General features: G+C 35.3%; 1 protein-coding gene across 6 annotated transcripts in view; it reads left to right on the forward strand.

Moving 5' to 3' along the window:
• Window positions 1-11,311, forward strand: part of Trip11 (thyroid hormone receptor interactor 11) — a 60,050-nt gene extending 48,739 nt beyond the window's left edge. For 5 of the 6 annotated variants that reach the window (XM_047538838.1, XM_047538840.1, XM_047538841.1 and 2 more), the window contains 5 exons: window positions 3,484-3,565; window positions 4,467-4,581; window positions 5,003-5,122; window positions 6,675-6,819; window positions 9,567-11,311. In XM_047538838.1, the coding sequence (XP_047394794.1) occupies window positions 3,484-3,565; window positions 4,467-4,581; window positions 5,003-5,122; window positions 6,675-6,819; window positions 9,567-9,787 (683 nt within the window). In that variant the 3' untranslated portion in view covers window positions 9,788-11,311. Of the gene's footprint in view, window positions 1-3,483; window positions 3,566-4,466; window positions 4,582-5,002; window positions 5,123-6,674; window positions 6,820-9,566 lie in introns of those variants that run through there. The other variant, XR_007106981.1, reaches the window with a different exon arrangement.
• The last annotated feature ends 1,386 nt before the right edge of the window (window positions 11,312-12,697 follow it).

A 12,697-nucleotide genomic window follows, 5' to 3' on the forward strand; every position in this document is an offset into this window, starting at 1 on the left:
CACCCCTCTCCCACTCTAACTTCTAAAGAATCATTTTGGCCTGTGAGGTTATTTCACAGGAATATTGTATTTGGCTTAAACTCATTTCGGAATGGCTATATTGCCTAGCCATGTAAATGCAGTTCTGACTTCAAATTGTGGTTTGAGTTAGTCTTCAGTTTTTGAAAAGAAACATTCAAATCTCTGAAGGGAGAAGTCAGTGTTCCTGGAGAAAAACAGGCGCCTCTAGAAATCTCAGAAGTGAGTGGTTGCCTTTTTCTAACCTCTCACAGTTAACACATTTCTTCCAACCCTTTTCCCTAAATTCTGACTTTGTTCTTTTTCTGGACACAAATATCAAAATACATTTAAACTACTACTTGAATTTGAAACAGACTTTTGCATTCTGTGTCATATTAGCTCAGGGACTAACCATTCATTTTAATAATGAGTTTAATATTTTAATCTTGTCATTTTGGCCTTAAGTTACATTTTGACTTTCTAACTTATTTTGCTAAAATTATGTGCATCAGAATCTACTCTGAATCTGATACTTTGTATCAGGATCTGCTCCATGAGTTTCACTCTGAAGATGTCTATCATTCAGTTTTGTTTGCTTGCGTTCTTGAGATGGGTCTCTCCATGTTGCTCAGGCTGGCTTCCAAATCCTAGGTTCAAGTAATTCTCCTGCCTCAGCCTTCAGAGTAACTGACACTGTGGGCATGCACCACCATACCTAGTTTATTTATATATTTTTAAATAAGAGACAGAATAGTGTAGTTTTATATTCAGGTTATAGTCTAAGAAAGTACTGTTCAATAGAAATACACTGTGAGCCACACATAATTTTTAAATATTTAGTGACTATATTAAAACAATAAAAATATACAGATTAAAATAATTTTGTTTGTTTGTTTGTTTTGTGGGGTGCTGGGGATTGAACCCAGGGTCTTGTGCTTGTGAGGCAAGCACTCTACCAACTGAGCTATCTCCCCAGCCCTAAAATAATTTTGATAATATATTTCGTATTTCCCAATATACCCAAATTATTATTTTGGCAAGTAATCAGCATAAAATTATTAATTATAGAAGGAAGAAAGCTAGGAGAAGGGAAATTTCAGATAAGAGGGGGCAGGGGAAGTTTGACCTCTCTTTCTCTGCCCCCTCTGTACTGGTGGGGAGGAGCAGAGGAGCATAGATGAGAAGACCCTGCCCATCTTTACTCAGGCTCCTTCGGTAGCTTGTGAGTGGATGAGTAAGTCGGAACAGTGACAAGAGGTTAACTTATTTATTTGTTTGTCTTCCTCTGAAGAGTCAAGAGTTCTGTTCCCATTCAGAATGTAGTAGAGCCAAGCACAGCAGCACACATCTGTAATCCCAGCGCTGTGCGCGGCAGGAAGAGCACAAATTCAAGCCAGCCTGGGCAACTTAGTGAGAACCTGTCTCATAATAAGGCCTGGGGATGTAGCTCAGTGGTAAAGTAACTCTGGGTTTAAGCTCCAGTGCCAAAAAGAAGAAGGGGAAAGGAAGGAAGAAAAAAAAGTGGTAGTAGTGCTAGAAAAGTCCCAGATAGCAACTGCTTGCTTATAGAATTCATGCACAAAGGATCTAAAATAAAATGTTGCCCAGATTAGGAACTTACCTTTTAATAATAGTGCTTTCTCCCCTTTCCCCTTTCCCTTTTTTAAATCCAAGTTTAAATTCCTTACTGGAAAGACAGGAAAGGAAAAGTTTATAGTAGATTTTCCAAACACAAACCTTGCTTTTATAATATGGTTATGGCAACCATCTCTATTTTGGTAAAGTTAGCCTATTACATGAATGGCATTTTGTGACTTGGAAAAACCACAAACCATTGCAAACAGTTAAACTGGCATTTTATATTTGTATTTAGAACTGTTAAGTGAGAATTTTAGGCATTGTACAGGACAGAATGAAAACATAACACAGCCAGACCTAATCTATAAGGCTCAGAAAGCTTCTTGAGGAAGTTGGGAACTGCAACATGAAGGGTAAGCAAGAGTCAGTAGGCAGTACTGATGGAAAAGAGCTTTCTAGGCAGAAGAAAAAATAGGTAGAAATGGGAGTCCAGGAAGATACCATATGTTTATGGTCAGTTGATTTTTGAAAAGGGTGCCAAAAAAGATAGTTTTTTCACCATGTTCCTGGAACAATTGGATGTTCCCAACAAAACAATGAAGTTAGATCCTCTACCTCCTGCCTCCTCACAAAAATGAACCTGAATATGAATCAAAGACCTGAATTTTAAAGTAAAATTGTAAAACTTTTTTTTTTTTTTTTTTTGCGGTGCTAGGGGTTGAACCCAGGCCTTGTGCTTGCAAGGCAAGCACTCTATCAATTGAGCTATCTCCCCAGCCCACTGTAAAACTCTTTAAGACATAGTAGTAAGTCTTCGTGGTAGTGGGTAAGGGGATACTATCTTAGCTAAATCAACAAAAGACAAAAATAAATTGGACTTCATCGAAATTAAAACCTTTGGTGTTCAAAGGATACCATTAACAAAGAAAAGTAACCCACACATGAGGAAAAAATGTTTGCAAGTCATGTATCTGATAAGGGAACTCATATCCAGCTACTGCTAGGAAAATGCATAAGTCAAAAGAGTAGACTTGTGGAAAGAGGTCAGAGACTAGTGTTTGGATGCGTTTCCTGATTTGCAAAGTAGAGCTCTGTTACAAAGTGGTCTCCTCTTCATTTCTTTCAGAATGAAAACATGTAATCTACCTTACAATTAGTAAGCATTTCTTTCAGCTCAAACTAGTCACTTCCCAAGTAACAAGTGTAAACTCCTGTTCAACTGAGAACTTCTTAGTCCAGGAATCCTTGACCCTGTGTTATGATTAGCATGTGCCCCACATGTGCTAGGCAAGTCCTCCACCACTGAGCTACAACCCCAGCCCAAATTTTACTTACTTTTTAAACTGGCCATAAACTGTTATAACCTGATTAGTCTATTAGAGCCAGTGGTCTGTGTTGTATTTTCTGATTTCCTTACTCTGGAATACTTTACCCTGTCCTGTCAGCTGTGTCTTGAGCCACGGGATTAGTTTTGTAGAACTCAACTCATTAGAAACAGAATCTAGCCAGGAAAATAGAAAAACGAAAATATGAAATTGACCTTTCTGTTTTCCTCCCATTAAATAAGAGTTGCTCTGGAAATGTTTCATAAGGAAATAGTGGTGAAAATTTCTTTGATATTGTTTCTAGAGGATGGAAACCTTTTGTGAGTTTTAAGTTTTCTTTTAAGGAATCAAATATTTTCTTGGGGGGAACCATATGGAATAATGCATACCCTGGCTTCTAGGTTATTTCTGTATCAGAGAGCCTGGATTCCTGAACCAAATATGATATGGAAGTCATTCAGTATTCCCAATTAGGATATATTTTCTAAGTTCATAATAAAGATCTATAAGTCTCATTATATATCCACCCAAACTATTTTAATCAGTTAATAGCTATCTTTATTCACATATTTTAAAACAGATGAGCTCCGACAAGAAATGTTGGATGATGCACAAAAGAAATTGATGAACTTAGTAAACAGCACAGAAGGAAAAGTGGACAAGTATGCCTTTGCCTTTTAACGTTTTTGTATTTTATAGAGATTGCTTTTATGATAAAACAACTTCTAAATGTAGATCTTTATAATATGATTAGATTTTAAGAAGCCTTTCTTATATGATGAGATATGTGAGGTAGTTTTAATGAGGGTCAATAGAATAAGTTGCCTTCTTTTGGTTTTTAAAGTATATTTTCCCCAATTCATTCTTTTTCTTAAAATCATATGGAAGAGTTAAAACATCTCCCCAATATGAAGTACTTAGAAAAGAAAAAATTTCCTTTTACTATTCTTTTTCTCGCCTTATTGTCTTTTAATGAATATTCTTGTAAGTCAGTTCTCTAATTATGATACCAAAGTTTTAAGATCTAACCATCCCTCAAACTTTTATGTGTGCTTGACATGACATTTTATTGTATTTGTAGCCTCTATCAATATTAGGAAACATTTACTAGGAAGCAGACTTAAAAAAGCATGACTTATTGATCATATCTTGCTCAAACATATTAGGTCTAGGTATTTTAATATTATTAGAAATTTTTTGATAAATGTGAATGGAGAAATTTAATAGTTAAACACAAGAACTGTTGTTACCACTTAAGTGTTTGCTTCAGGTGAGCGTCAGTCCACTGAGTATTACTAATGAGTCACCTCCTCAGGCGATCATTGGGTTGAAGAAAATGGGTGACTAATAAGTGATGTTTTAAAAGGCATGCATTTTGGCTTGTTAGAAATATTCTGAATTAGACTTGTCAAATTTTTGAAAAAGCTACTTTAATGTATTTTATTGTTCAGTCTTTTATAATTAAATATAATTGTTTAAGTGTAATTTAATGTTTATCTGTTTAGTGTTTGGGTACACTCTGTGTTGAATTGGCTTGAGCTGTTTCTGCCTTTATTTTCTTAGAGACCTCATGAGGAACCTCTTCATTGGTCATTTCCATACACCAAAAAATAAGCGTCATGAAGTGTTTCGGTTAATGGGAAGCATCCTGGACATTCCAAGGGAGGAAATGGAGCAGGTAACAGCAAAAACTATTCTGAATGCATTTATGACTATAGGAGTGGCATCATAGAAAATCTTTTCCTTTTATTGTATATAAGTTTTACTTAATCTAATTTTCTCAATTTTTGTGGAAATGGAATCGTTTTATTCTACACTGAAGAGGTAGATTTGTTCAATTTGTGTATTAGTTTAAACATTTTCTAACTTATAAGTCACCTCTTTTATTACCATACTGAAATTTTAAGATCTAACAATCCCCCAAACCTTTATGTGTGCTTGACATAATATTTTATTGTATTTGTAGCCTCTATGAATATTAGGAAATATTTACAAGGAACCAGACTTTAAAAGCATGATTTGTTGAAATCATATAAAAGCAATTCATATTTTTTCTTTACTTGTATTGATAATACTTTTGTTTTAAAATAATTTTGCAGTTGTTTAATGAAGATGATGGTGGTGTAACTAAGTGGATGACTGGATGGCTTGGAGGAGGATCAAAAAGTGTTCCCAACACACCTTTGAGACCAAATCAGCAAGGACCTATGCTTAACAATGTAAGAATCAGTTTTATTCTTGTAGACTGTGAATGGTGAAATGATTGTATGTCACACTCATTTGCAAAGAATCATATTTGTTTTTTAGTTTATTTTATACAACTCTTTTATTCTGGAGTTGTGGAAACTGAGATCCAGAGAGGTTTGGTTTAAGGATGATAGGCCAGTTTTAATTACATTATTGCATGTAAGTTTCATTTTAACTTTTTTATTCAGCACTTTTAAGTATTGTTTGTGTGTTTATGTTTGATTTTTGTGGTCTAGGGATCAAACCTAAGTCCTCAACCATGCTAGCCATGTGCTCTATCACTGAGCCAGCCCTCATTTCTTGTTTTTTTAAGTTGTCAATGGACAACTTTTTTAAAAAATGAGACTCGAACTCAGTGCTTCAAACATGGTAGGCAAACGCTCTACCACTGAGCCACAACCCCAGCCTAGCTGTCATTTCTTTATGTTTGATTATGCTGCTGTTGCCACAAAATACAACATTCTTGAATGCTGAAACTTTACTATATTCACATAGGTAAGTATCATTGAGCCAGTGATACTCACTGAGCACCTGTTGTGTCCCAGTTTTGTAAGCTTTGGAGATACAGCTGCACACCAGATAAACTAGGTATCTGTCTTGAATAAACTAACATTTTTGTAGGAGCAGGCAGTTAACAAACATGAAAGATTTAGTGCCTGGTATGCACTAGACTTTAGGTGAATGTTAATTGAATTAAGTAGCACTATGAGTTAGAATGTAGGATTTTTCTTCCTTTTGTTTATTTTTTTAATAAAAGGACACAAAAGATAGGAAGAACCTGTGTTACTTGGATGACAGAATTTAAATTAAAGGAAAGATACGTGCTTCATTATTATTTTAACTTGATCATGTTACTGGTGATCTCTTGCTATATTCATTGATTGGGTCCTAGTTTAGGAAATGTTTTAAGGACTCTGGGGGTTTGGCTCAGTGTTTAGAACACTTGCCTACCATGCATGAGTCCCTGGGTTCAGTCCCCAGTACTGTGGAAAGGGGAATCATGTTTAATGAATGTTTTCCATTGATAAAATTTTCATGTCTTGCCAGGCATGGTGGCATATGCCTGTAATCCCAGTGACTTGGGAGGCTGAGGCATGAGAATAGCAAGTTCAAGGCCAGTCTCAGCAAGACCCTGCCTCATAATTTTAAAAAAATTAAATGAGCTGGGGTTAAAGCACCCCTGGGTTCAATCCCCACTACCACCAAAAAAAAAAAAAGAAAGAAAAAAGAATTGATGTCTAAGTGCCGTTGGTGACAGTTAGCTAATTCTAACTGTAACTGTAAGGTGTTTGAAACAGGTGGTGTTACAAAAATTACTTACTAAGTAGTACTAAATAGTTAAAATTTTGTAATAACAGTGTATCTAAAGTGCTAGCATTTTCATTTGTCCATAAAGCTGATTTGTTAAAAATAAAAATCACGTAGCATAATCAGTTTTTAATTAAAATAGCTGGTATGTTTTCTTAGTTATAGTAAATATAATTTTATTGTGTAGCCTAATATACCCAAAATATTTTTTCTTAGTCTTTTTCAGAGCTTTTTGTTAAATTTCTGGAAACAGAATCTCATCCATCTATTCCACCACCAAAACTTTCTGTTCATGGCATGAAACCTCTAGGTTCACCAGGAAAGAGAAAACAAGGTTCAGTTGTACCAGGAAGTTTTAAAGGTAAATATTAAAAATAGAATGTCTGATGATTTTGCTTTACCGTGATAATTAACTAAATTTTTAGTGTTTTTGAAAATGTTAAATCTGCTTTCAAAATTCCAATAAGACCTTATATCTTATAGCAATCTGATATTTAATTGGCTTAGATTAATTTAAATAGCATGAAATATTTTCCCTTTGTATTTCAGAATAAATTTTCTCTTTACATAAGCCTCTGAATTATTCTTCTGGAAATGATGGTGAACTGGTTAAAACTTTTGCCTGTTAACCTGTTTGCCTTTCTCATTAATGGTGCTTATTACTTCTCAGAGTTAGATGTATAGCTTTTTAAAAAAATATATTTTTAGTTGTAGATGGACACAATACCTTTATTTTATGTATTTACTTTTATGTGGTGCTGAGGATCCAACCCAAGGCCTCATGTGTGCCAGGCAGTCACTCCACCACTGAGCTACAACCCCAGTTTGATGTGTAGCTTATTTTTCCCTTTGAAAAATACAAGTGTCACACTCAATATTCAGACCTTGGCATGTAAATAGTATGTGTAAGTTCAGATCAGTAAACTGACTTAGACCACCACGAATGCTGGAAAGCAGCCCTCTATGTTGAAAGGTCTGCCTGGTAGCAAGGTGTGGTATAGATAGATACATATTTTCTATCTCCCTAGATTCTAATGACTGTATATTCATATCACCAATCTTGACATGCAGTAAAATTTCTTGAGTTGAAATTGAATTATTCATTATTCTTTATTGGAATATCTGAAATTTTTATATTTTAATATAGATGCACATTTTAACATAGATTTAAAGGTGTATGTTATTAGGTACCCTTCGGTTTGTATCACATACCATATACTTAAATTTGGATAAAATTATAGAATTTTATTTTTTATTTATTTATTTATTTTTTGGGTGCTGGGGATCAAACCCAGGGCCTTGTGCTTACAAAGCACTCTACCGACTGAGCTATTTCCCCAGCCCCCAAATTATAGAATTTTAAAAGCTTAACATGAACAAATATTTCTCATTTTTTGAACTATTTTCTTCTCATTCTTTTATTTTTTCCAAACTTCTACAGAAAGATAAATAAAATTTATCTGTTGTTTAGATAAAAGTTTGACTACCAAATTTAGTGAAAAGTCATAACTTTTTCCAGGAGGTACAGACAATCCTGAAAAAAAAATTTTTTTTTTCTTGTTACACTAGGCTGTAGCATCTTGAAGGAGAGTCTCAATTCCTGTGTCAGGGTTTTCCCTGCCGTCTCCCTCCCTTACCCTTCTTCCCACTCCCTTTCCTCCTGTTGAGCCTTTCTTTTATCAGTTCAAAACCCAGCTTGCTTTGTGTTGGTCAGAGATACAAACCAGTGATGAATTGATAATAGGGTTTGCATGAATTAATGCAAGTTTAAGTCTTTCATCCTACATGTGGAAGTATGTCAGAGCTTAGTAGATAATACCAGAAGCCTTTCCAGTTTAGAAAGTTGTTATTCACATGAAAATTCAGCTTGAGGTTCCAGGGTACTTGATAACAACTAGATTTAATGAATTCGTCTTAGTACTTTCTTTATGTTAGGAGGCCTGTTGTATTTGAGTTTTCCATTGCTGAAGTGGTACCCACAAAGGGTTGCTTGTCTCTTATCAGTGAACTTGTTAGTGGTCTTGGGTAATAAAGCAGAATTCTAGTCACTAATACATTAGACCATGTGCCAAATACCTATTCCAGTGAAAATGAATTGTATCAGCCCAACTTGATAGGACATAGTCTAATTGAGATTTGCTCTCAAACTTTTGAATATCTAAAAGATAATCAGGTAATGTATGCATCTGTTGTCTTCTGGTAAATTAGTATCAGTCCTATTTGTTATCATTATAATATGGGCACCAGCATTTTTCATGACCATTATAATTACTGGGAAATCTTAAGTTCTCAAGTCCTTCATTTTTCGGGTGGGTAAGAATTTGCCTTGCAACATAGGTGGACACCATTTAAAAAACTGTTCTTCTAGTAAGTAAAGTTTATTAAGGATAAAGCAACAGTATTAATGTGTTTAATAAAGCATTATTATTTTTTTTTTTTTTGGGTGCTGGGGATCGAACCCAGGACCTTGTGCTTGCAAGGCAAACACTCTACCGACTGAGCTATCTCCCCAGCCTTTTTTCTTTATTTCTTATTCTCCTTCACCCATGTATATTTCATAGATGCTGCTTGTAGGATCCAGAATCCAGCAGCATATGAATTATGGAGCCATATCTGGAAACCTAAAGCATATGTGTAGCATTGTTTTTTTACCAGAAAATGTTCCAAGTTAACCACAGTGAACTTTAATCAGATTTTCATAATGCCAATAAGTATTGGTGTTTAGGAATTAAGGTCTATTTGTGCTTTCATTCTGAACAAGTAAAGAGTGTTGATGATAAAGCCCATCTCGTAGGGCGCTTGCCTAGCATGTGCAAGGGCCTGGGTTCAAATCCCTGGCACTGCGGGTAATTAAAAAAAAAACAAAAAAAACACTTCTGAACAAGTAAAGAGCAGTCCAAAAACTATGTTAAACACCAGTGTTATTACCATGGAAGTAGAATTTTAAAGTCTATATAGAGGAAAATTGATTACTCACATGTATCTATGTTAATCCATTTGACAGTATAAGGATAGCTTTCTTTATGCTATTATTTATATTAGAAGGTAATTTCAATTTGACTTCTTTGTGATGCTTAGAGACTAAATAACCCATATCTTTTCATTTAGATGCAGCAGAACTCAGGACTGGTAGAAGAACAGATGTGAATCCATTCTTGGCTCCTCGCTCTGCAGCTGTGCCTCTTATTAACCCAGCTGGTTTTGGACCTGGTGGATCTGGGCATCTTCTTTTGAAACCCATCTCAGATGTTCTGCCCACGTTTACACCATTGCCAGTGTCCCCTGACAACAGCGCCGGAGTTGTACTAAAGGACCTTTTAAAGCAATAGGTGATTTTCAAGCTAGAGATGATTTAGCACTTTAAAGAAACCATAAACACTATGTAATTTTTCACAAAGTGGCCTTTTGGAAAAGAAGTCATGTATATGTTTGCAGTTGTAATTTCTCTAAATTTAATAAAAATGTTCTTTATGCTTTTAGAAATTACAGGTGTCAGAGAAGTATTTGCTATATAACTGCTTTTTCTCTTCTCTGATTTCACCTAACTCAAGCTAGAAATTTTTGATTTATCTTTTACTTTAATTTACAAAAATAAAAAAAGGAAGACAAAATACCTAGTAGATATATATATATAGATATATATATCTATATATCTATATATATATCAGCTTTTTATTTCTTCCTCTCAATTTCAAGCTCTTTTGGGCTAGGGACATGCGGTTTATCTTTTCAACATCAAGCAATTTACAAAAAAAGAGAAAATACTAGTGTGGCTTCTCTACGTAGTGCAGAAAATGGATTTGAAGCAAATATTAATCGTCTTTAGAAGACTTTGTATAAAAAGCCTAGTATAAGGTTTTCCTGGGAGGTCGCCAGTCCCCTGTGACTGTGCGTATGTGGTTCTCTGCAATTTCATCATCCACATAGATTGATGTGACCACCATCACAGTCACGAGACACACTTGCATCCCAAGGATCCCTCTGCTGACCTTTCTAAGTGTAACCATGCCTCTGGTCTCCCCGCTTGGTCCCTGGCAGCCACTAACAGTTCTCCAACTCTAATTCTGTTATTTCAGGAATGCTGTATAAATGGAATCGTACGTTGTATCACCTCTTAAGACTGGTGGTTATAATTCCCAGCATAATTCCCTTGAGCGCCATCCAAGTGGTTACAGTATTAAAGAGTTTGTTCCTGTTTATTGTCCTGTACATGGCATTGATACACCATTTAGTTTCAAGAGCTGAGGTATCTGTTTAAAGATATCATCTAAAACTAAAGGTTTGCTAACAAAAATACAATTTTCATATGTGTTAAATTGTACAGCTGCATCCACATAATATAATAAGCAATATTCCTAACATGCCGCCTCATGCCTTGTCTGCAGTGTTGATACAGGTACTGCAATCAGGATCATCTCTTCCCATCACAGTGGTGACTGGAGTGGTGAAATCACTTCCACAGCACCAGTACCAGCTGTTTAGAACTTATGAGTATAAGAAAGAGAGTATTTCTTTAATTTTTTTATAAGCCCATCATAAAAAATCCTGACTTGAAACTTAATCATATGAGGATGTTCATATTTATAATTTGAAGTTGTACATTTAAGAGCTATTTCTTACAGATTTTGTAAATGTAGATATGCCTTGGAAATAGAAACATTTGTATAGCAAGAAAAGGTGAAAACAAGAATAGTCCAAATATGTAAAGAGGTCTGGCTCCAACCAGAGTGAAATTTGATTGTAAATTTTGCTGTGATTAACTGTATATTTCTAATGTATTTGGGAGACTGGAAGTTTTGATTATGTGTTGATTGTTAAAACTTGTTTTTCTGAAAAATTAACAGATAATACTACTTCACAGTGTCACCTCTGTTCTTAACTAACTTATTTATATTGCCATTCTTCAGTACATTTTAAAGGAAGTTGTCATAGCAATTCATATGAGAAATGTTAAACTGCCTCTGAGTTCTATCTAGTGTGACAACACAGACGCCCCTCTACTTGACGGCAGTTACATGCCGGTAATCCCACTGTAGTCTGAAAACGTCTTACATTGAAAATGCACGTTCCACACCTATGCCATGTGTGCCCAGCAGCGCAGCACATGCAGTCTGCCTCCTGCCCTGATGATCTTGTGACTGATAGGGAGCTGCCTCTCGCTGTTGCTGCCCGGTCAAGAGAGTGCCGTACCAAGTTTTGTTAGCCCAGCAGTGGATGAAAATCCAAAATCTAAAGTACGAGTTCTACCGACTATGTATCACTTTTGACCATCATAAAATTGAAGAATCTTAAGTTGAACCACCTTAAATTGAGGACCATCTAACTTCTATAGATTTTTACATACTTCTTAAAAAAAATACTTTCAGTGATTGTCCCGTTTCATTTCTGTGTGGAGCAAGTGAAATACTAGTTTCTCAGCTTAAAAAGATAGATATATAATCCGTCATTTTAAAGAAATGGTACATGCAAAAGTGTTTTATTTTGAAAAGGAAATGCATAGTGGATATGTAAGTAGTATGTCATCATATTCAAAATGTCTTCTATGACATTTTATGTGTTTCCTTGACCAAAACACCCTGTTCCTCCCTCAAGCTGTAGTTTAACCTAAGTTTGGAAACTGTTGGTAGATTGCACATCCATGTGTCATGGAACATGATATTACATGGCTGCTGTTGATGTATGTGACATTGTGTGAAAGCCGTAGTACCTGATGTTTTTGTCTTGTCACTGAAACCACAGCTGACTGCTATGCATACTGCGTGCGTTAATCTAAACCAGACAACTCATCGACTTTTCTGAAACTAAACTGTGTCAGAGATGAACCATCTGCTCAAGGAATCTTCTTAGCAACCAGACAGTGGTGAAGCATGTAACTCTAATGTTAGCAATAGGACACTAATGGTATGCTTACAGCAATATTTTAACTACAGTAATTTTACTGTTTATTTCTTTATAAATTTAGTAGAACTTGTGGTTGAATTTCGCCTTAGATGCCACAGTTTTTCACAGCATTCCTAATGGTTTTCAACTACAGCCAGTTGAACATACTCTAGTAGAAAATGTGCCCAGCCATTGAATTTGACTTTAGTTAATACTATATCATATGGTTGGGGTTTTGTTAGTTTTTGTTTTTTGAGTTTTAGTTCCTAATGTTCTTGTTTTGTTTTAAAAGGGTAAAAACAAAACTAAACAACAGGACCACAGGAAAGAAGGAATGGCCTTCTTGTACCTACTCAATT

Source organism: Sciurus carolinensis, chromosome 2 (genome assembly GCF_902686445.1).
Source record: "Sciurus carolinensis chromosome 2, mSciCar1.2, whole genome shotgun sequence".
Taxonomy (NCBI): domain Eukaryota; kingdom Metazoa; phylum Chordata; class Mammalia; order Rodentia; family Sciuridae; genus Sciurus; species Sciurus carolinensis.